We start from the raw sequence: 25,534 nt of genomic DNA, 5'->3' as shown, positions 1-25,534 counted from the left end.
GGTTTAGGGGTGGAGACTGGAAGGTTTAGGGGTGGAGATGGGTAGGTTTAGGGGTGGAGACTGGAAGGTTTAGGGGTGGAGATTGGTAGGTTTAGGGGTGGAGACTGGAAGGTTTAGGGGTGGAGATGGGTAGGTTTAGGGGTGGAGACTGGAAGGTTTAGGGGTGGAGATTGGTAGGTTTAGGGGTGGAGACTGGAAGGTTTAGGGGTGGAGATTGGTAGGTTTAGGGGTGGAGATGGGTGGGTTTAGGGGTGGAGATTGGTAGGTTTAGGGGTGGAGATTGGTAGGTTTAGGGGTGGAGATGGGTGGGTTTAGGGATCGGGGTGCAGATTGGTAGGTTTAGGGGTGGAGATTGGTGGGTTTAGGGGTGGAGATTGGTAGGTTTAGGGGTGGAGATTGGTAGGTTTAGGGGTGGAGATGGGTAGGTTTAGGGGTGGAGATTGGTAGGTTTAGGGGTGGAGATGGGTAGGTTTAGGGATCGGGGTGGAGATTGGTAGGTTTAGTGGTGGAGATTACATCCTCAGAAACAACACAAAGTAAACAAAGGTGTAGGTTTGTAGCTTCGAACGCAGCTTAACAAATCAGAATCAAGGACCGGAACTATCCGTTTTAACCATTTCGAATGTGTGAATAAAAAGTGGTCACAATGAAACCTGAAACAAGAAATGTTTAACTAGAGGTCACTGTTCATCAGATATTACATTATCAAGAGCACTCTAGTGCTCAAGTGCTATTGCTTGCTCAGTTGATATTATTATTATTTAGTCATTTAGCAGAGTCTTTTATCCAAAGCGACTTACAAATGAGGACAACAGAAGCAATCAATTGTAGCATTAAAACAACTAAAAACAGATCCAAAACTAAAACTTTATAAATACTACCTATACACATTTTAAAAATAAAGAAATTAAATAAAAATGACAAATGCATACAATTTAAAAACTTAACATTTAAATGAAAAACAAAAATAATTCAAAAAACAATTTAAAATATAAGAACAAAAGGTACGAGTATAATAATGATTCTAACATAACACTAAGATAAACACAAAAAAACAACTATATATACTGTATGTATATGTACAATCACACACACATTTATAAATTCAAAATATATATACACATATATATATATATATAATTTCATTTCCATTTAGTTTGTTGAAGTATTAAAATAACTCAAAGTAAATAAAACTAAAACTTAATAAAAGACCTATACAGACATAAATTCAGACATTATTTAACAAATTAAAACAGATAACAAATACAAATCACGACAGTATAGTTTATCAGTAATCCTAAGAAATAACACTGAGCCAAACACACATGCTAAAAACAACAACTTACACATAATAAATGGTTATAAAAACTGAAACAGAAGTGAAACTAGTAGAAAAGAGGAGAAACAAAAAGCGATACAGGTAGAGTAACGGTAGAGTAAAATTTTTGTTTTACACTTTTCTGATTGAAAAGTAAATAGGATAAAACGACCAGACGTTATTGCGTTTTTAATGGTTGTTATGGATCAACTGTCTCAGTAACACTGTAATGCTCGTCAAATTCACACTGATGACTACACTTCTCACTTCTGTATTTAGAAAACAGTTTGGTCTGATTGCTCTCATGCGAACACAGTTACAGCAATCTGACAAGCAAATTCTATTCGGTTCCATCCTATTCTAAACAGAATGGCTATAATGTGGTCTAAATTCACTGTTGAGATCTAAACTCCTGTTTTATATCCTAGAAAGCATATCGTTTTGATGTAAACAGCAACATACAAGAATGACAGGAAGATGAGATGACGTTCAAGAAAGGTAATTCTGTCTAGGAAACGTACAGAACGGGTTACAGATTTTCACAGGAACTTATACTAAAAACACTCCATGTCTTGTCCAGAAGAGGGAACCAAATAACAGACATCAATGTCCAGTTTAGTCTCCATGAGCACCGATTCCACTTTCAGAATCTGTTTGTATAAAATAAGTACAATCATGCAACACTTATTAAATCTAATTTTGTGTTTTCTATGTTGGAGAAAACAGACATATGCAAGAACATATTGTGCTAGCCAACAGCTGTGGATTTAAAAGTTAAAAGTCTCAGTCCATATGGCCCACATGTAGAGCAACAGCTTTCATCTGTCATCACAAAACACCAAATGAGCACAAATTTATCAGATAAAAGAACTTTATTTAAAAGCAGTAACTTTGATTTGCCTTAAGGCAACAGATGCTATAAAAAGGAAACATTTGTAATGAGCTTCGAGTCTAACAGTAAACGTATAAAGGAAAATATGCCTTGCAAATAACAGGGATTAGACAACATAGCAATTAAAAAGATTCTCATAGGAAACTAGGAAATTGCCATTTTTCAACTGGTGTAAAGTGAAGTAGAGATACATGAAAGCATGTCAGTTTCATCTACTAGATTACCTACAGTTAAGAGAAAATCAGTCATACAAGCATCATTTTAAAACAATTGTATGCAAAAAACAAACAAACAAACAGAAAGGTAATTACTAAAGCAGTAGTTAGTCCATTTTGTTCACTGCTTAGAATTTTCCTCAGCTAGATGTGCTTGTAGCCCCAGTTCATTCTTCTCTTTCTGACTGCCGCAGGATCCGGTCGCCCTTCTGCAGGAAGTGTAAACAGTTCAGTCCTTAAGATCTCCTTTTCTTTCAAAAGTGAAGAAGAAAAAAAAAAAAAAGAAATCTCCCAGCCCAGCAGGGCCCTTCATTATGAGACAGAAGAGATTGGGTTCAGAGGAGAACCCATTTGTGTTAGGACTTTATCCAGCCATTGGAGGGGACCGTGAAGATGCACTTCTATCCAGCAAGGGGTGCTCGTCACATCTTGTCTGTGATACTCTGCGCCCCAGCCCTAAAATAAAATAGAGGTAGGAGGTTACACAAGGATAGATCTTCTACTACATTTTTACCCCCTGAACTGTCAAAGGCAAATAGACATCTGAAAGCTTGTCATTGGTGGTGATTCTCGTACCTTTACAAAGCTCATGCGGATGGTGCACATCTTGGTGAGCTCGTAGACGGCCTCGAATCCGTGGTTGACAGACTGAGCGAGCAGCTGAGCGAATTCTTGGTTGTTGAAGATCTTGAGGCTGCAGCCGCTGGGGATCTTGCAGACAGTTGTGGGGTGGAAGCCATGATGGTAGTTGCAGTTTCGACTCTGGACGAAAATGCTGGTGTCACTCAGACACTCGGCATACACTTCTCCTCCAACATAATACAGATGGACACCTGAGGGAGAAGAGATCGTCGTAAATGTACTTCTGAAATATTTTATTATAGCGTAAAACACAAAATTAACATTTGGCTTTATAAAAATCTGCACATTGTGGCCTTCCTGTGATTTATTTCAATAGTGAATCATAATACAGTCCAACAATGATTCACTATTGTAATCAAACGTTCACTTTGAGAACATTTAACTTTTTTAGGTGTGGAGATGATTAATTGTTATCATTGTAATATTAACACAATTGTCGTCTTTGTTACTAAACCAGATCATCCCACCATGAATCATCTAAAAACTGATGGAAAGAAAGTCTTGCTTTTAAAGGGCCATGCACACCAAGAACAATATCTATAAAGATAATAATAAAATGTAGTAATTTAATTTCATGAGAACAGAGAAGTCCACACCACAGCTATAACAAGAGGAACAATATCATTCAAATCACTTTCAAAACAATTATCATCCAGCTGGACGCTAAAAACACTGACAATCAGAATCCACCCGAATTTAAAGATCTCAAGCATTTAAACTGGCAAAAAATCAAAATGACAGCACATGCTAATAATAAAACATTAGACCATTATTGTCAGTTGGTGTGCATGTCATATAGTTATCAGTATAGTTATCTTTTTTGGTGTCAACAGGCCTTAAACAGGGTAAAGGTTGTCATTATAGGTCACCATGCTGACAAACCTTTGGCACAGTGTTATTTTAGTATTATTTGTCATTTTTATTCATATTCTGAATTACTTTTATTTTTATATTTTGAGCTTACACTTAAATTTGTTTATTTTTGTGCGCTTTGGTTATTTAACTAGTTAATTTTTTACGTTTTTAAATGTTTGAATATTGTTTTTAATTTGAAAAGTTAAATTAGTAATTCTAGAACTTCAGCTTCAGTTAGTTGACAAGGCGACATTTCTAATGTTCGTTTAGTTTAACTTTTTCACTGATGATTGAGCTATATTCAAATGAACAAAAAATGTTTTTAATAGCTTTAGTTCATGATAACAATACTGCTTTGCAGTAGGTTAAAGTCATGTCCCACTTAGGGTTGGGAATCGAAAATCGATTCCAGAATCGGATACTTGTCAAATTAAATTTCGATTCCTATGCGCTTTTTTTCTTCATCTGTGAGGACCGGTGTGACATAGCGATCTGCCAAGACCTTGCTAATCTAAGCGCTCCAAAGTTTCCATGCATTTGCGATCAGAAGCCAAAAAAGCTAAGTGATAGCTAAACATGTTGCAAGAGAGGTGTCACCACCAACATGACATTAATTTAATAGATCGCGAACATGATTCAAATACCAACGTGATTCTATTCCTAAATTACAATTCATGTTTCATTCCTCAACCTTCGTGTGCGATCACAATGTTGTGATCACTTGGTTCGTCCGTGCAGCGTATGAGTACACCAGTGTGATTTGAACATTTAAATCTGCATTTGTGCTGCTGCTGACCTAAAGAGAGCAGCTGTCATGTATACGAATGAAACCGCTTCACAGTCTTTTCAACCACACAGTATCATTATTTCTGTGTTACAAACATTCAAAATCACAGAAGCACTGTTATAAAAGTTTATAGTTCAGATATAAACTCTGATATGTACGGAAGCGATTAAAATAGAGTAAATCTCCTTTTGAAAGTAATTTGACACTTCAAATGAAGATTTATGATTACATTGTTACACCAGTAAGTGGTGAAAAGGGTCTGTTAAAATGTATTTGTCTTTGAAACATACAAGCAATTCATTCAAGGATGCTGATTCATCCAGTAATGAAACAAGTACATCCTGAGTAAGTCATTTATAAATTACATGTGATTTTGCTTAGTTGTCTAATATTTTTTTCTTCTGAATCATGAGAGAACCACACCTTCCACTGGGAAAAAAGAAAAAAAACTAAATTTATCCAGAATCATGCAGTTCTATTTTGCACACAAACAGCTCTTAAAGAGTCAAGTTTTTATGTGGCCTGTTGATTTTTGTTCCATGGTATTCAGCTCCAATAAATGGTTTGCAAAAAAGAGACACAGGATAAATGTTTGATATCATTACTTAATCACATTGGATTCGAAACTGGGAATCGGAAAGAATCGATAAAATTCAAACGATACCCAATTTCCAATCAATTTCCAGGATTGAGTGACAAAGCACAGTTGCGGTGTACAAGATCTTTGTGCATAATAACCGCATACCTTTGCCAATGTGGCGACGAGTGTTTTCAATAGTGGAGTTGCGATTGACGTTGGAGAGCAGGCCCAGGCAGAAGCGGTTCTTGTTGTTGGATGGGTCAGTGAATCCATCAACCAGCACGCTGGTGGAGGAAGCGTGGTAAGCCTCTCCTACACGATTATTCAGCTCATAGTACACAATAGAGCACCAGTGACTGGGCTCCTCATACTCCACTGGCTGCACATCTGAAAGAGGAAAATAAAACAAGACCTTGAGCTGAAGCCATCTATTGTTTCAAATTGCTCAGATACTTCACCACATCAGCTAGATAAACATTCTGAAGAGATTAGAGGGGGATACCGGGCCAAAAGGATTTAAAGATTACAACAGGCCAACGGCGTTAGAAATTCAGGCTCAATCATGATGACAATGTGTTTAACTGCAGAGGTGGTTAGTGTGACTTTTCTTTAAAAAAAAAAAAAATGTTGTGACCTCTAATCGGACTGTCTGGGTTTACACAATTGCCATGCACAGGTTTTATTTTGGTCTGCCGCAAAACAAACTTGTGTTTCCAAAGTACCAGGTTGCAACAATAAAAGCTTCTGAGGAAAAACTAATAATTGAAGAAGAGTGAACTGTTTTTGGTCATTTTACTACAGTAATACTACAGATTTCTTAAATTAAACTGATTCTCATTTTGATGAACCAATATCAATTCTCAAATCTTGAGATAGATATTTTAGTCCGTGCTGTTTTCCGTTTATGTTTGAACAAAACTTCACTAAACATCATTTGTAGCATGCCTGCCATGCACCAGTTGCAATGAGCTTTGCATCGTTACTTTTATATAAAGTTTTCTTCTGTCAATTTCAATCACAAAATTCAAAACACGCTTTAATATGCTGTGAAAATCACTCCACAGATATATACAACAATATAATGCAATGTTGCTTAGAGAGGAGAATTTTGCTGCAGCTATGCAATATATTTTTTGTCTTAATGTATGTTTGAATAAATCCAGGATGGAAACCAGTTATGACAGCCACCATTTGAATGTTTAAACTTCAAAAACAAATAGGAGTAGAAACAATTAAATAGACATCAATTTTTAACTGTGTGTTAATTACTATATTTAAAAATAAAAACCGCAATTGGATTTTGGACTGTTGTGAATTTTAACCTCTTAATTCCCTGTATAACTGCAAGAATGGCCAAAATATTTTTACTTTTATGGCTGTAGTCAAATGTTTGTTTCTGGAAGGCCAATATTTCCTCAATAAAACATGCCATAGACAGACATACACACATACTTCACAAGCTACATGACGATGCTCAGATTTGAGGGAGTTTATTTTTATGTTCTTTGACATCACACCTGGATCACTTCTGAATAGGACGTTAATAGTTTCTTACCCCCTCTGGGCATGTTCTGAGGAACCATGCTGCTGCCAGTCTCCATGGACTGAGACCCGTCCTGTCCCATCTGTTCATCTGGAGGCATGTAGGCAGGAGGAGGGGTATCAGCTGGTAAAGAGACACCACAGAGAGATCAGACGATGAGGCCTGCTGCAAACAAATGGGCTTCCACTGCAAACCCCTGGAGCCTGAATTCTGATGATTCTTTACAGGAAGCCACTTTGCATCTTATGGAAACCTTTTAGTGTCAGATTTGGCAAATTCCTAACATCAAACACCCACCTCTGTACAATAATACAGATATTCATGATGTGGAAACAACAGCTATTTAAAGCTGACTTTTTTTGTTGACTATCATCTGGGCAAGTTTAAATATGTGGCAGAGCTGTTCATTATCTGGACACTTATATTGCTTTAGAAGTATGTTTTACCAATAAAAAGTAAGCAGAACAGCAAAATATATTTGAAAGCAATCTCTTCCAGAAAGAGTTTATGGCTAATAAAAAAAAAGCACCTCTGGCTCTAAACAAAATCCTTGGAAGACATTATCTAATGCAAGAAGTATTTTAAAAAGGCTCGATAAGTTAAATTTCCAGATAGGGATGCACGATATTATCGGAATCGGCCGATAATGGCTTTAAATGTAAATATCGGCATTGGCCTGATATGAAAAAATATGCGATATGTCTTGCAGATAAGAGGAATACATTAACTCGCATGTGCTCAGGGTGTGCTAGTGATTAGATCACGTCAGCAGTGTGGCTCATTCTTGAAGCAAAGTTTTGTCTGAATGATGATTAGATTCACTGATTTAGATCGCTGCACTTAATCTGTGAAAGCACAGTAACAGCACGTGCAGCGGCAGCAGTGACAGCCTCCCCCAGGTCCTAAGGCCCGTTCAGTAAAGAGATTTAATCTTTAGGGGGCGCTGTTGGCCTACTTCTAATTAAATTAAAAGTAAAATAGCCTACACAAATAACATTTAGACTGTGCTTGATTAAATAAAGCAGTAATTGATGTCACAAAATAATGAGTATGTTTTGATTTAATGGTCAGAAGCTATAGCTTAAATGAAAAAGACAAACAAACAAACATGACACTAGTAAATTAAATAATTTTATATATACAGATTTCTTTATTAATGTGTAATGCGTTTTATTTTTTAAACAAATCGTGAGTTCTAAAAGATTTTCTGAATTTTTACAACTCTTTTGTTTTAGACCCTCTACAAATGTTAAATCCTAAAATAAAATGTTAGGGTTAATGCATATTTGGGGGGGGGGGGGGGGGGGGTGCAGCAATTGATAATTTATTTATAGTTATTTTCAAAGCTTCAATGTACTGTCAATAAACCGTCATTATTTTTTATTTAATTCTAATAAAGAAGTTCTTGTTAAAAACTAACCAAAATTAAAAATTAAACAATTTCTTACCATTTCTCCAAACAGAAGAAAATATCGGAATCGGCCAAAATTAGACGAAAAATATCGGCATATCGGATATTGGCAAAAATCCAATATCGTGCATCCCTATTTCCAGACAAATTCAATGAACCCAAAGCAGAAGAGCGTTGTCAGATTGCTTATCAGGATTCTGTGATGGCAACACTGGATTTTCAGCAGCACTTAATCCAGTGCTGATTTGGTGCTCAAGAAGCATTTCTTCTATTTATTTAATAATTATCAATGTTGAAAACAGTTGTGCTGCTTTATATTCTTGAGGAAACTGCAGTGCATTTTTACAGGATTGTTTGATGACTAAAAAGGAAATAGAAATCTTTTGTAACATTATAAACATCTTTGCTGTAATTTCATTAATTTAATGCATTCTTGCTGAACAAAATTATAAATTTATTTTGGTGCCAAACGTTTTCATGTGTTTAAATATTGAATTGCTGATGCTGTTGGGACTGCACTAGTGATTAACACACAAAAAAGCAGCTCATATTGTAAAACAGTTATTCATTCACAATGTAAATGTCAAAGCTTCAAGTGCTTCCACCACTTTAATCGCTGAGGCAGATCTGAAGCTGTGATGAATCAAGCAATTTCTATGAATAAAACCAGCTTTAGTTCTAACCCACAGCGCTATAAAACATTTGCTGTCGTTCTGCCTGAGTGCACCCAGCCTACGGATGCAGGCATCAGCAAATCACTCGATACAGAATAGAGGGAGCGCAGGCTGGTGCCAAGTGATGGGCACCCAGCAGCAGGACTGAAGTCACCGGGCTTTGGTGTGCTGCTTAGCTGGCATTTCCATTGTTTACTGACAGCAATCAACACTGCACAACTCACCGTCATATCACAGGTTTATCATTCAGCGTCACACATCCGTTTGCAATCGCAGCAGCAAAGAAAATCAACACATCAGTTTGCCATTGGCAAAAACATCCCAAAAGATCTATCAATTTCATGAGTGGTAGAGCTGCACGATTCTGGATAAATTGATGATAAAGATTTTTTTGTCTCAAATAGAGATCACGATTTTCCCACGATTCTGAATTAAACAAAATGTGTGACAAAATATTATTGCTGCAGTCTATTTAAAAGTGTATTTAATTTGAATGAATTATTAAACAATTTAATATACGTATTTAAAATATATAGTTTTCGGTATTAAAAAAGTGGTCTGAATGAATGATTCAATGACTTGCTAATAAATGCTTCAACTTGTTTCATTACTGGATGAATAAGCGTTTTTGAATGAATGATTCAATGACAAATAATTTTTTTAAAGTCACTTGGCAAAACAATGTAATCGACAAACATTATTTGAAGCGCCAGTTACTTTTAAAAGGGCATTTGCTCTACTTTGATCGCTATCATAGACATCAAAGTTTATATATGAACTATAAACTTTCATCCCAGTGTGTCTGTGATAATATGAATGGCTGTAAGACAAAAATAATACTGTGTAGTTGAAAAGACTGTTTGTGAAGCTGTTTCTTACCTAAACATGTCTGCTATCTCTGTGTTAGCAGCAGCGCGGACGCAGATTTGAATGTTCCGGTATGATTTTTTTCAAAGGTTTAATAGACATGGGTTTAAATAGTTATCATTTAAAAATGGACTGGCATGGGTGTTTGAATCGAGGTCGCGATCTTTTAACGATTAATCGTGCAGCTCTAATGAGTGGTGTTGTGTGTACCTGGCAGCTGGAAGGGGCTGGATGGCCCAGAGCTTGCAGGAGAGTTGGGGTAGGTGCCGCTGCTGGCGGGAGACGGAGGGTAGGGCGAGTTTGGAGAGATGGGGAAGGAGTTTCCTCCACTGTGCTGCTGGAAGGACTCTGGGAAGGTGGCGTTGAGAGGCATGTGAGGCTCGTTGTGACTCAGGTTGCGGAACTGCACCAGCAGACTGTGCTGAGGGTTGAACTCGCTGTGTCGTGGCACCAACACCGGAGGAAGCACTGAGAAAAGATAACAGTATTTTAAACATCATTCTGATTTAAATATTTATGGCAGAAAAAAAGAGCCCTGCATCCTTGACATCTGTGTGCTGATTGGCCAACTCTGGCTCCAAGGTAATAGCTAAGGCACAACAGATCAGTTTTCTGGCTTCAACAGAAATGTGTTTTCTCTCCTGAGTGACATGTGATATCTGCCCTTGAAAAGCTCAATAGAGCGCACATCTCAATCTAAGCAGAGGGCAACAAAGGTTATGGAGATCAGAAGGCCTCTGGGGGCAAAGGATATCTGATAGTCAACACGGTCTATACTTCTGGATATGCAGAGGAAATAATAGGCCACATATCCTCGCAGGGGACATATGTTGACCAATCCGCTGTTATTTTGCTTGTTTTTTTGTTTGCTTGCCGTCAACATCAGCAGGAAGAACACTGCATTGGCAGATAGATGAAATCAGCTGATAAGTATTTAATGATGTGTGACTAATCAAATGAGTTTTAACATGGTTCAACAAAAAATATTAAACTGCTAAGACTGGTGATATACTGGTTGAAAAAAACAAAACAAAACAACACATTCGAAAGTTTGGGGATTTGGAGTTTTTTTATTTTCTGAAAGAAATTAATTATGTTATAGTCAAGAATAAATTATATTTTAAAATATATTATAAAACATTATTTTAAATAGTAACATTTCACAATATTACTGTTTTTACTGTATTTTTGATCAAATAAATGCAGCTTTAGTGAACATAAGATTAAAAAGAAAAAATTAACAACCCCAAATTTCAAACAGTAGTATACAAGGTGTAATTTTATTATTACTGAAATACTGTTACAGTTTTTTTATTTAGATTTTACGTTTTCATTTTAAAATTTAGTTTTAAAGTTTTAGTAATTTTTTTTGGACATTTTTTATTTCTTTATTATTATTGTTATTTTTTTAAATGCGTCTATATTATAATTTCAGTTTTAGTTTTAATTATTTCAATAATTTTAGTACATCAAGTAAATAAATGATCCAATGAAAATGAAAGTAAATAAAATGAGAACTGTTGCTTTGGCAATTGGCTGAAATAAATGTACGTTTTTTTAAATGATAATTTATTTTATTTTTTTATTCCTGGTCACAATTATTTCATTTCAAATAACAAAAATGCTTTTATGGTTTTAGCTAACTATAAATACCCTGTAGTGTACTTTTATCACTTTTCCATTAAATGTGCCAAGGAAATCTTAATATGAAAAAACATTTGTTGTAAAACATCTATCATGAGAAGTAATATAAATGCATCAGTCATGACTTACCAGGACTTTCAACTCGTTTGTAGTGATATGGGTTGATACACACTTCTTTCTGTTTGGAACCAAACGGATACTCGCACACCTCTAGGGGTTTGAGCTCGTGATGGGACTGCAGGTCAGGCCAGCGCCACACGCGGCAGTAGATGACGTGAGGCAGGCCTTTCCTGTGGGACACCTGCAGCCGCCCATCCAGCGACCGGGGGATGGTCACACATTTGCTGGGCTGTCCGGGGCTGCTGAGGGCCTTCTCCAAGTCCTCCATGGCGCCCTTTTTTTTCTTCAGCTTCTTCACCAGGGCGTCCACAGCTTTTTCCGCCCATTTTTCCTCCTCGTCGCCCTGCTTCCAGCCCAGCAACCGCTTCACCGCCGGGCTGGTGAAGGAGAACAGACTGGACATGGAGGTCATAGTGCTGGGCTGCACCAGGAAGCGGGATCTGAAGCGCTTGCGGCCCGCAGTGTGCCAGGAAGATAATTATGTGTGTGTTTGGGTATGTGGGGGGGTAGGGGAGTGGACAAGCTTAGCCTTGCACGACCAAGGACAGGAAGTCGAGGCAGGACGCAGCTGCTGGTGCTCAGGGCTCAGGAAGGCCTGCAGTGAAGCGGGAATGGGGTGGAACTGGGTCACAACCACTCCGAGAATTAGTGTAAAGGGCAATTGAGAAATTACGGCTGAAAACAACGATGAGATGACTATTGGATATTAGAAACTAATCCATGCCAGATACTGGCTGCGGTCAGAGGCTGACACTTCGAGAAGGGGCACCTGCAACAAAAAAAGAGAAACTGACATCAGTTTGGAAATAAAATGCATGTTAACGATTCATGAGGATGACAAAGATCACATGGACTGTCCATCTCCTATACTACATACTTTTTGTTAATTATTTTCTTTTTTTTGCATGTAACGTTCATGACCTAATATGTGACCCTGGACCACAAAACCAGTCATAAGGGTCAATTTTTGAGATGTATACATCATCCGAAAGCTGAATAAATAAGCTTTCCATTGATGTATGGTTTGCTAGGATAGGGCAATATCTGGCTGCGATACAACTATTTGAAAATATGGAATCTGAGGGTGCAAAAAAAAAATATATATATATATACACGTTGAGAAAATCACCTTTAAAATTGTCCAAAGGACGCTCTTAATATGCATATTACTAACCAAATTAAGTTTTGAAATCTACTAAAGTAAAATTTACAAAATATCTTCATTGATCATCATCTTTACTTAATATCCTAATGATTTTTGGCATAAAAGAAAAATGTATAATTTTGACCCATGCAATGTATTTTTGACTATTGCTACACATACTCATGCTACTTATGACTGGTTTTGTGGGACAGGGCCACATGTTATCATCTGACAAGATACATGGAATATTTGTACTTCATTTAAAACTTAAAATTAAGTGGAAAAAGATTAAAAATGGTTCCAGTAAACAGTTCCAGTATATTCCAGTAAGACAGTGTTCCCCCACCAGACAAAAGGAGCTTTAAAATAAGATTAAACGATTGAAAAACCAAGATATTTATTATTTTAATTCACCCCATTAATATATGTTTCCTTTGAAGAATCTATGAGGTAACCTAATTTGAAAGGTTTAGTTTCTAGACCTGAAAAATTTATGTAAATTTATAATATCTTAAAACATCATAGGCATTTTTACACTGAATACACACTTCATTTTTTTTTTATACTATAAAATAAAACAAACAACTGGAAAAGGCATGTAAATTCACTTCAACATTTTTAAAACTTTTAGAATTCTGAAATTGAATTTAAATTTAATTATTTTATTTACTTATTTTAATCTATGAACAATCCCAGATTCGGGACATTAAAAAAAGATGTTTTGAGAACAAAACTGACATTACAGCAGATGCGGAAACCAATTAGCCTATATGACAGGGCCTTTGAATATTGTTGTGGATAATGGGAAGCATTTGAGTCAAAAAGGTTGGGAAGCACAGATGTAAAATATATACTATTCCTCATGCATTCACACAAATTTCAACGTAAAATTGGTGTGGACAGAAAAAAATAGTCCATAGTAGGGCTGTGCAATTAAATCGCATGCGATTCTCATGCGCATCTCGTCAGTAAAGCCGGCTCCGTGATTGGCGGTAAATCTCCATCACTTACGCACACATCTGAGGTCTTGCAGATAACTGTTAGGATGCACCCATCTGTCATGTGTTATGATGAACTACAACAGACTCATTGCGCTGGATCTGTAAGCAACAGCCTCCCACGGCCCACCCGGGGAGCTCCCAGAGTGAGATGAACGGAGCACAGTACAGCTGCTGAAAAAGTTGCAAGTGTAACCAGGACAGAAAGGATATAAGACCTCTGAGAGGCACTTCCTGTAGCCACATCCCTTCCCCTTGACCTCTTCAGCTGCCAAACATCAGCCCATTGGCTCTTCGGGACAAAATGTTACTATTCAAAGCACTTCCCACTCCCAGACCACTACAGTGTTTGTCCTGTCAAACCACACCATGCTTTATGTAAAATGAGAATGATGGATCAGTAATCATTGTTAGTCAAAGGCGCAGTTAAGATGGGTGAACAGCAGCCAAACATCTCCAAACAGTAAGTAAAGTAGGTCATCTCTTCTCACTCCAACGTCAGTACAACAGAGCTTCCCCGATATTGTACTGCGTGTACAGGCACATATATACAACGGAAGCAGGAGCAAATCAAACCAGCCCTGACAGTAATAGCACAAGCTGTAATTGACATGTCATTGTCTTCCACCAGGAGTACAGATCTAATTTTGCAGTTCATCAGATGAATTAAAGGTAATGTTAGGAGTTCAATATACACTACTTTTCAAATGTTTGGGGTTGGTAAGATATTCTGCACCCTTTTTTTAAAAAAAAGGAGTTTCTAATGTTCACCAAGGCTGCATTTATTTGATCAAACATACAATGAAATCAGTAATATGAAATATTATTTGCAATTTAAAATAACTTTCTTATATAATATACTTTAAAAAGTAATTTATTCCTGTAATGCAAAGCTGACATTTCAGTATCATTACTCCAGTCTTGATCCTTCAGAAATCCTTCAAATTAGCTGATTTGCAGCTTTTCTTATAATTATTAATGCTGAAAATAGTTGTGCTGCCTAATATTTTTGCGGTAACTAATATTTTTTTTCTGGATTCTTTAATTATAGATTCAAAAGAACAGTATTTATTTTAAATAAAAATCTTTTGTAATATTATAAAAGTTAGTGTAATGTGACTTTTGATCCATTTAATGCATCTTTGCTGAATAAAGCAATAATAAAAAAAAAAAATCATTTTGAATGGTAGTGGCTCTGTTGACGGCTTCAGTTGGAAAAAAAACTACTAGGCCTTCAAAAATAGCAGTAATACTAAGCAGGCACTAATAAGTATATGGAGATATGCACTTGAACGGTTTAAAATGCAAAAAGCATTCAAACGTATTTAATCATTTTTCTTTAAAAATGCGTAGTGTGTCAAATGTCTTCAAGACTGGAGAAGTCACCTGTCACAGTCACCCCCACAAAAACAAAAAACTATTTATTGTGGAAAAAGTACCTGCATTCAACTTCATACCGCTTGTCCCTGACGTAATTCCTGTTTTTGGATATTCTCTATGTAAAAAGCCCTGTTCTTGGATCCTCACACATACCATGCCAAAGTTACATGACTACACTATGATACAAGGTTACTATAGTTTTGAATTTTTAAATTCATTTTATTTTAATATTGTTTTCAAATTTGCTATAAAACTGAGTTTAGTTTTTATTAGTTTCATTATTATTTTTGTTATTTTGAACTTTTATTCTGACGGGTTGCCGTGAATACCTTTACAGTTATGCGTGTATATGATATGACGCTAGTTTTACTCAAATCAAACGGTAAAAAGCTCATGAAGTGACTCTCAGAGCAGTTCTGGAGATGTTTGTTCATGTGTTTATGTCCTCATTTAGTGAGACGGCAGGCGCTGAAATCACTGCGAGCTCATGCGTTTCAGTCTGTGTGCAATAAACAAAACCATGCGATATAGAGAGCCGACTGCTTCGTACGTGTTCGAATCGCTCTCGCAGATGTCAAACACTGATCAATCTGCACCGCTTCTAGTCGAATACACCTAGTGCTGCAGGTTTATTGCAGGTCTCACTGACGTTGATGAGATTGACCCCTTAGGTATCAAAATTTGGTACCGAACGACAAGACGTTTTTCTATACTCTGTGGTATCGAGGCAATTCGGTCGGTGCCTAAAAAGTATCGAACTCTATACCCAGCCCTAGTTAGATGGTAAAATTATACAAATATACGCCAAAATGAAGCAGTCAAGCTTTTTCACTAAATAAATCTACACAAGTTAATGTCATATCTAATGATGTGTGTTGAGATTTTTAATATGAAAATAAATGTAACCTAATTTGGTTATAATGGTTAGATGTCTTTTTTTTTTTTTTACCATAATCATGATATTGTGACTGTCGTGTCTTGCTCACTTTTCCGTGAATCACGCGCATAAATCATAACTGGGACTACTGAAATTCAATAATAAGGGCAGTTGCATTTAACAGTAGGCCAAAGGCTCATATTTGAATATGTTCTTTTCATTTATGAAGAATTATAAGCGTGTGTATGATGTGATTTAGCCTATTTGTTTGAAAGCCTGGCAGAGTGATCACAAGATGTAGGCAAAAGTTGTGTATTGTTTACAGAAAGGATGCGTTCTCATCTTTTTTTTCTGTTAATTATGACATTGCGTGTCTATTTTTCTTCAAAGCACCAACTTAGAACGCCTAATGTTGGTTTGATGACTTTAGACTTTGTTCTGCGTTAGACTTTGAGTCTCTTGCTCATCAAGGCTGTATTCATTTCAAAAATACAGAAAAAACATTGATAGTGAAATATTATTGCAATTTCTAATATTGGTTTCCTATTTTAATACCTATAAAATAGTATTTATTTCTGTGATCAAAGCTGAATTTCCTTCAGAGTCACATGATCCTTCAGAAATCATTCTAATATGATGGTTTTTTATCAGTGTTGAAACTGTTGTGCTGCTTAATATTTTTTTGTAACCTGTTACTTTTTTCTTTGATTAATAAAGTTTAAAAGAACATAATTTATTCAAAATAGAATTTTTTTTTTATATAAAAAAGTTTTTGCTATCAATTTTATCCATTTAACACATCCTTGCTGAATAAAGTTAATTTAACTCTTTAAACTTTTTTAAAGTATCTTTAAAAAAGAAAGAAAAATGTTTTACCCCAAAATTTTGAATAGTTTATATTTTAACACAAAATCTCTATTTTGACTAAACACTGTTCTTTTTAACTTTTTATTTAAAAAAAAAATATCACAGGTCCCAAAAAATACAGTATAAAAAAAAAAATAAAAAGCAGTACTTATTTAACCGTTTCCAACATTGATTAAAAATCAGCATATTAGAATAATTTCTAAAGGATCATGTGACTCTGAAAATACGGCTTTTCTTCACAGGAATGAATACAATTTTAAAGTATATTAAAATAGAAAACATTTATTTTAAATTGCAATAATATTTCACAATATTATTTTGTGAAATAATATTCAGTATTTTTTATCAAATAGATACAGCCTTGATGAGCATAAGAAACTTCTTTAAAACACTATTGATCCAAACTTTTGAACTGCAGTGTATTGTACAGTAAAAATGTTTTCTCAGGTAACCTAAAATTTACATCATTTAGTTACATCAAGGGTCAAATCAAATATTTAAGTTTTGATATTATCAAATATCAAAGTTACACACTTTTGTGTGCATGCTGTACAGGTCTGGTATAAAGAATGCTTTTGCTCAGGTGCCCGAAATGTCCGTCCAATAGAGAAAAGTTTTGCTCAGCAAGAAAAAAAATTAGAGGGAACATTGCTCCGACGGGCCCTTAAATTTGATACAACTAAATTGAAGAGTTTTTAAGGTTTTTAAATACGTTAAATGGTATAAGAAATAATGTTTAAAATTGCCTTAAATAGATTTTTAAGAATTCTGCAAATACCTTATAAATAGTAAAATAAAACTCTTTCCTTGATATTCGTTGATATTTGTGTATTGAAAATGTTTTTGATTGCCATTTATGGTCTTTATTTTATTTGGGCTAGTTAAATTATTTTCGGGCTACCAAAATCTGAAGAGTACCCGTCGAAGGTGCGCTGCTTTTATCTAAAGCGACTTACAATGCATTCAAGTTACAGTTTTTTTACTCTTTATCAGCTCTTGCTTTCCCTGGGAATCGAACCCATGACCTTGGCGTTGCTAGCGCCATGCTCTACTATTTGAGCTACAGGAAAGCTGATAAGCCTTGCTTATCAGCAGAAACAAGTAATCGGCACACTCTGCCTTGATTGCTGAGGGACCGATGATAGCGAAGCTTTAACAATAGGAAGTACAGGACTCCGATCAGCAATATATAAGCTCAATACACACACACACACACTTCCCTGCTCCCTATCTCCATCCTGCCTCTACACTCAGCTGCTCCATTTGCAAAATGAGAAGCACAGAAAGCATTACCCATATTGATTTTTCTAGCAGTCACAAAAGCCTCCCACTTAAAGCTTTTACTCTTTCTATGCTCTTATTTCACGAGGAGAGAGACATTTTGCTTTAAAAGTAAAGAAGAAATGTTTGGCGTGAGGCTAATATGCACATAAAATGAAAATTGACAGTCATCTGTTTCATCCCAAATAATAAAAAACTAACGTTAAGAGGCTGACCATAACTGCAACATGATTATAAGATGTGCATCTTGATGCTGCTTTATAATTATGATATACATTCAAGAGCAGTGCCATTTGCAAAATTACACATGAAATCAGCTTTCTAAATCATCATGGAGTCACATTTTGACACTAATAGAGCTCCAGACCAAGGAAGAGGTACTTTTATTCCTTACTGGATCAATTGATTTATTACGAGGACTGTCAAGCAGTCGCAATGCCTCTAGTGGGCTTCAACCCATGCATTATCCTTAAAATCAAATTACGCATACAATTTGGTATAATAACCAGATTGAAAGAGCCATCTAACATTTCAGTGACATTTAAGAGCACGACAGATGCAAGACAGAAGCACGGCCTTACCAGTTAATAGTTATCAATTTTATCAAAAATATGTCTTTCTTACAAGCCCAGAACAAGATCTCTTTTTCTAAATAAGGAGAAGAGCCGTCACACCCATCCAAGACAAAGATGCAATCGTTCAGAGGGGGCTGTTTAATTGCTTGACACCATCCAGTCTCTCCATCCCTGGAGCCTTACATCATCGACACAAATAGGGATAGACCCTCTTTATGCTGCACATAAACAATTACCAGCCCATTGTTCTCCATGCCTGAAATACTACTAAGAAAAACAGGTTTCTGAAGGTATACATCTGCAGCATTCATTTTAATCGATATTATTCAGGATCAGATCATAGCTCAAGATTGACAACAGATGTGAACGCTCACATGAACATCTATGGGACAGATGTTACACGTTGGCAGATATTCAGAGGCTCTCAATGGAAACAAATGCTGCTATTGCAAAAATGCAAAGAAGAAACTTCAAAACAACCAGTGCAGAAGCAAAATATGACTTACTGCCATATTGCAACAAATATTAAAATAATACCGCTGGCTCCACCCATGAAAAAATGTGATTATCTGGAAAAAAAAATCTGTTAACATTATTAAGATGTTAAAGATCAAGATCTTGAAATGCTGTGTGCGTGTGTGTATATCAACCAATTTTTAATTACAATGTTAGATTCACTATGTGAAACATAGGATTTTTCTCACCATGTTAAGCAGCTATTTAAAAATAAAAAAAAAACAATCATGTGGCACACTCATATTTTCTGTTATGTATATTTTTAATCTTGTTCATAATGCTTACCAATCCAGACTTATTTCATTTTTATTCTGCTAAAAAGAAAGTGTACGTATTGTACATCAAAGTGAGCTATGAATATGAATCATAATACATATGGCCTTTCAATTTACAGATAAATTTGATCTCTCATATGGAAGACTACTGAAAAAGAACAGTAAGTTCAGTCGTATTGACAAGCGATCATTTATGCATCACCATCAAAGAAATAAAGCAATGCTATGCTTTGATAAACCAGAATCTTATTATGCGAAGAATGAAATCCAGTAACTTTAAGTCATTTAGCAGACGCTTTTATCCGAAAAAGTAACTAAAACTAAGTCAAAACTCTAAATACTATACACACACATTTAAGAAAATAAACTAATTAAATAAAATTGACAAATGCATACAACATTTCAATGCTAAACATGTAAATGAAAACAAAAAAATAAGCTAAAACAATTCAAAACATTAAAACAACAAAATGCACAAGTATAATAATGCTTCTAACATAACACTAAGCCAAACACCAAAAAACAACTACGTTACATTTCCATATAGTATGAAGTACTAAAATAACTAAAACTGAATAAACAACCTACACAGACATCAACACTGAGCCAAGCACACGTTTTAAAACAACAACAACAACTTACACAGTAAGAAATGGTTATAAAAACTGAAACAGAAGTGAAACAATTAGTAGGAAACATGGTGATGCTGCTCTTTGAAGGCATTCAATCTCATATAACATGCCTGTCCGCATCTAAACCTCCCCTTGGTCAAGGTCAAAAACAAGCCGGTGTCTTTCAAATGTGTTTCTACAAAGAACTGCTATAATGATACTTAGGAAAATATCATTCAATGTGCAACATTTATCTCTGTGCACCAAGGTCAAGGAAAAATTATGATTCTAAAGCTTGATTAAAAAACAGCAATAAACAAGTCTCAGAGCACACAAACAACTTTTAAACAAATGCCCAAACCATCTATTTACATCTTCAAAATATCTTTCTCCAAATGTTTCAAGGATGATCACAGCTCACAGGACACTATGGATATTTCCAAAGACTGCACACAGCTCAAATTCTCCATGATTACTATCAAACAGATGCTAAAATATAAACTTTACCCATCAGATACAGTCGGTAAACCATAAACAATGTGTTTCCAAGGCATTTAAACGAATATAACTGAAGACAGTCTCGCTGACTGTGCAAAACCAAGTGAGCTGCCCATCTAGACAGCATTTTGGGCATCACAGACACGTTTAGAAAGTCCGAGCAGAGGCAGAACACCAGTTTTTAGAGACTATAATATAATATAATGCCCAAAAATGCTGTCTGAGTGGGCAGCACACTGGGTTTTGAGACACGACACGCACATCTTTCCTCACAAGAATATGAACAGACACTTTCTTTAACTATATACCGATTATTATTAAAGTACACCGTTGTTTATTTCATCCTCGTGGGGGTTGTAGGTAAATACGCGCGACTTCGTGTGAAATCATAAATATTTATTAGCTGAATAAACGAGGAGTGAAGCTAAGCTACGTTAGCCGCAACTCTGTGGGATTGAGTTCAAAACATGGATATTCGGTTTAAATTCAAACCGCTTTTACTATAAAATTACCCGTTTTCATAACTTTCGAAACTTACAACGATATATTATTTGGTTACATTTGTTTTTCTGTATTGTGTGAAAACTTACTGCTAGCCGAGTTGCTACATAGCCAGTTAGCCGTTAAGTTTGCGGTTTAACGTTAATTAACCCCAAAAAAACCATTACAACCTCAAAATAACTGTCTATAATCCGTTTTAAATATTTTAAACACTGCTTTTAGAAAATATAAATATACTTCGTTCACGTGTTTTCCTCGCCTCATCCGCACAAAAAGAAAAGAAAAACTTTTTCCAATCACTTCTCGGCGGAAAAACACCATTCCTGTTGGAATAAAGTTGATAAGTGACCACTGAACCGTCTTCATCGGCTAGATGTGTTATCATTAGAGTGCATACCTTTCATGAAATGGTGTAGCGTCTGTCGACCTTTGCTCTGTTTAACAGACACAGACATGAAGGAGTTTTTTCCTGCCTCTCTTTCCCTCGTCTCTCCTGGCGTCAAACAGACTGGAGGCGAATCACATGAGTGCATATCCATCCGCCCATTTGACAACCTACTACTCTTCTGTGCCTGCAGATGCACTTGAGATCATCAAAAGATGTCTGTCATTAATGGAGTATAGTATTGTATTATGTGAGTATTATGGTTCCCCTATAGTGGTTTTAAGATGGACAACATTAGACGGCATTTACTAACAGTCAAGTACCATTTCTAATGAGATCAGGTGAAGGTGAGGTATATGAAGGTGAATGTAACTGTAAGTGATTAAATTAACTCTATATTATTTATTCTATTACAATATTACAGTGTCCTATTATGTTATAAGTGTTCATTTGTTCTAGCTTGCTATATCTGGCCCTGAATTTATTACTTATTATTATCATTATTTAGTTATTTGTTTCTGTGTTGCCTTTATTGAGATTGTGATTCTACTGAAAAAGAAAACAGTGCTGGAGCACATATAGATTGATATTAACATTTGTGCATAGCCTACATAAAAAACATTGTCATGGTTTTCATGTTTCCAACAGTCAGAAATCATTATTAGATCTAAAAAATAATAATAAATAGTATAATAATAATAATAATAATAGCAATAATCCAAAATGGCCAACCTTGTAATGCGTATGCAGATTAATAAAAAATAGGCTACGTAGTTGATTTAATCTGTTTTAACGATTTATTTTAATAGATTAAGACAAAAATGCTTATTTTTTATACTGTATCTATTTATGTGAATATTATCTAAAAAAAACAAACAGCCTAATTTGTGTACAGCACACAATCGGACTTGACACAATGAACAACCACCAAATGCATTTAGGACTATAGTCTATATGAAGGCGGAAGGATACAGCTGGTTGCTATGTTAAACAACCGCTGTCCTGAAGTTGTGCTACGGTCACGTGACGTCACGAAAGTTGGCTCCACTCTGTCTGGCTTTTAAAACTTCAGCAGTGCAACAACCAATAGAGAGAGAGTAACGCGGTGCATGCTTACTCGCGCACACACACGAGGTCATATTCAAATGAATTAGTTCTCCCAACTATCTATCTATCTATCTATCTATCTATCTATCTATCTATCTATCTATCTATCTATCTATCTATCTATCTATCTATCTGTCTGTCTGTCTGTCTGTCTGTCTGTCTGTCTGTCTGTCTATCTATCTATCTATCTATCTATCTATCATCAGACTCTATCTATCTATCTATCTATCTATCTATCTATCTATCTATCTATCTATCTATCTATCTATCTATCTATCTATCTATCTATCTATCTATCTATCATCAGACTCTATCTATCTATCTATCTATCTATCTATCTATCTATCTATCTATCTATCTATCTATCTATCTATCTATCTATCTATCTATCTATCTATCTATCTATCTATCTATCTATAATCAGACTCTATCTATCTATCTATCTATCTATCTATCTATCTATCTATCTATCTATCTATCTATCTATCTATCTATCTATCTATCTATCTATCTGTCTGTCTGTCTGTCTGTCTGTCTGTCTGTCTGTCTGTCTGTCTGTCTGTCTGTCTGTCTGTCTGTCTGTCTGTCTGTCTGTCTGTCTGTCTGTCTGCCTGCCTGCCTATCTATCTATCTATCTATCTATCTATCTATCTATCTATCTATCTATCTATCTATCTATCTATCTATCTATCTATCTATCTATCTATCTATCTATCTATCTATCTATCTATCTATCTATCTATAATCAGACTATATCTATCTATCTATCTATCTATCTATCTATCTATCTATCTATCTATCTATCTATCTATCTATCTATCTATCTGTCTGTCTGTCTGTCTGTCTGTCTGTCTGTCTGTCTGTCTGCTTGCCTGCCTGCCTGCCTATCTATCTATCTATCTATCTATCTATCTATCTATCTATCTATCTATAATCAGACTATATCTATCTATCTATCTATCTATCTATCTATCTATCTATCTATCTATCTATCTATCTATCTATCTATCTATCTATCTATCTATCTATCTATCTATCTATCTATCTATCTATCTATCTATCTATCTATCTATCTTTTAGTGGATGTATACAATTATATTTACAATAAATACATAAGCATACTATTCATTTAACTTTTATGAAAATGAAAAGTAGTATGTTTAATCTAGTAATAGGTAACACTTGGAGAACGTTTTTAGATAAATAATATGTTTTAACAGTACGTTTCAGACTATATGATGCTTTTTAAGTTGCATTGAATTGACTGTACAGATGTGAAAACATCTTCATCCAGAGTTTTTCTCAAGGTTTCTCTAAGGTCTTTCAATAAGTGAATGAATGAAGAATCTTGATATTGTCATGAGTGAGCCAAGGGGTAAGTGTGGATTCAAATTTGTGTAATTAATCTTTATCTGAACATTATGTTGACATCCTAGTTGTGAATCTATTTATGCACTAGCTCTCTATCCCTGTTTAAAATACATCAGTGGTCTAGTTTTAAGACCCTCAGACTGACCATCACAGCTCACATTGTTACACTTTATCCTTGTAGCTCCACCAGCAGATTATGCTGTGTGTATATTTTTTTTATAACTACTTAAAAACATTAATTAAATAATTCATTCATTCATTTCAAGAACACCTATAATGTAAACGTGAGAAATATTTGCTTAAAAATAACATGCTTATATGTTCATATCAATAAAAAAATAAAACCTAGGAAAACACCTAGTTTATTAGGGCTTTTTATATACAGTATAAATTGCTCTAACTTAATGATTAATGAAACACGCAGACACATCCTAAAGTAATCACCAGGGGTCAGTCTTTCTCTTCAAAAAAATAATAATAATAAAAAAGAACACTTTCATCTATTCTGTTAAATTCTTTAAAACATCTTTTACATTTATGCTAACAACTCTTTAAACAGTTCCTAAAATTTGGGTTTTAATCTACACATAAAAATGCATATACAAGATAGAATACTATTTTTCATGTTTACTTTGGACAATGTTTTTGAACAGCTGAAGACATCTGAAGTAACAAACAACAATGTCAGAGGCCAGCAAGTGTATTCAGTAGTATTAAATGAACCATTGCTCTTCCTGAGTGGAGCGAGATGTTTTTTGTGCAGTTTAAGGTGATTAAGTTTAATTTCTGTTCCTGTTTTACTTTGTGTCTCCAGAAGACATCTTCACAGACTTTGTTCATACAAGGCTCAGGCTTTCACAAGCTGTGAGCTTTATGGATACTAGAAACCTGGTTCTACAATCTGTTCTCACTGGGTGTCCTGCATGTGATATAAGAGAGCTATTGTGGGTCAAGCCCACACAGCAAAAGGCCAAATCAGAGGGCAACATATGTAGAGCAGGTCATGTGTGTTGTCAAAGTCATCCACCCAGATCCCAAAACATCTGTGTCTGTCTGTAAGGACAGAAGAAGGACTTATTCTTTTCAGTTTCACAAATCGAAACAGTTTGTCTCTTCTATGTCACTGCCTTTTCTGAACGAACACTGAAGCTTGGCTGGGTTTTGTTACTGTAAGCCTTTCCATCAATGAAAACTCACTCTGTCACTCTAGCTAAAAGAGAACAGCTGCATGCAATACAAAGATTTAATTTGAAACTTATGACTAGCATGAAATGACTGCCCTAAATTCCATTTATGTTTGAATAGCTCTGACTTCATTGTGCATTTTCCAAGCAAGTTTCAAGTTGCCAAACACTGATATTTTTGCTCTGCTGGAAAGTCTCAGTAAAGACCAATATACTGTAAAAAGTGAACAGAGTGTATAGTTGTTACGTTAAACAGTTATTTATAAAACTTGATCTTACCCTTAAAGGAAAAGTTCACCAAAAAAGAAAATTAATCGGGAAAGATTTGGAGAATTTAGCATTATTGGTTCACCAATGGCTCCTCTGCAGTGAATGGGTGCCGTCAGAATTAGAGTCCAAACAGCTAGTAATAATGT

General features: G+C 35.4%; 1 protein-coding gene across 5 annotated transcripts; it reads right to left on the bottom strand.

Moving 5' to 3' along the window:
* Positions 1 to 848: 848 nt before the first annotated feature.
* LOC306883572 (mothers against decapentaplegic homolog 5) lies at positions 849 to 21,602 on the bottom strand. 5 transcript variants are annotated; one of them, XM_079438939.1, is made up of 8 exons: positions 21,469 to 21,572; positions 21,309 to 21,394; positions 11,558 to 12,317; positions 9,995 to 10,252; positions 6,845 to 6,955; positions 5,455 to 5,676; positions 3,002 to 3,258; positions 861 to 2,881 (listed from the first exon to the last, which is right to left on the bottom strand). In XM_079438939.1, exons 3-8 carry the CDS (start codon positions 11,958 to 11,960, stop codon positions 2,738 to 2,740), a joined length of 1,395 nt encoding a protein of 464 aa, XP_079295065.1. In that variant the 5' UTR covers positions 11,961 to 12,317; positions 21,309 to 21,394; positions 21,469 to 21,572; the 3' UTR covers positions 861 to 2,737. The 5 variants fall into 5 exon arrangements, with proteins under 5 accessions (XP_079295061.1, XP_079295065.1, XP_079295062.1 ...); XM_079438936.1 differs by having other exon boundaries at positions 21,331 to 21,394; XM_079438935.1 differs by lacking the exon at positions 21,309 to 21,394 and having other exon boundaries at positions 849 to 2,881; positions 21,469 to 21,602.
* Positions 21,603 to 25,534: the final 3,932 nt, after the last annotated feature.

Source organism: Barbus barbus (assembly GCF_936440315.1).
Source record: "Barbus barbus genome assembly, chromosome: 17".
NCBI lineage: Eukaryota > Metazoa > Chordata > Actinopteri > Cypriniformes > Cyprinidae > Barbus > Barbus barbus.
Note: the sequence above shows the minus strand (reverse complement) of the source record. Positions and strands in the feature narration are given on the sequence as shown.

What these genes read in the sequence shown, in the direction of transcription:
- LOC306883572 (XM_079438935.1), bottom strand. Translation starts at nt 11,960, where the DNA reads ATGACCTCCATGTCCAGTCTGTTCTCCTTCACCAGCCCGGCGGTGAAG. An exon ending in CAAACGAGTTGAAAGTCCTG is followed by an intron (nt 10,253 to 11,557) that starts GTAAGTCATGAC and finishes ATCTTTTCTCAG; the next exon opens with TGCTTCCTCCGGTGTTGGTG. An exon ending in TCGTCGCCACATTGGCAAAG is followed by an intron (nt 3,259 to 5,454) that starts GTATGCGGTTAT and finishes CTTCTCCCTCAG; the next exon opens with GTGTCCATCTGTATTATGTT.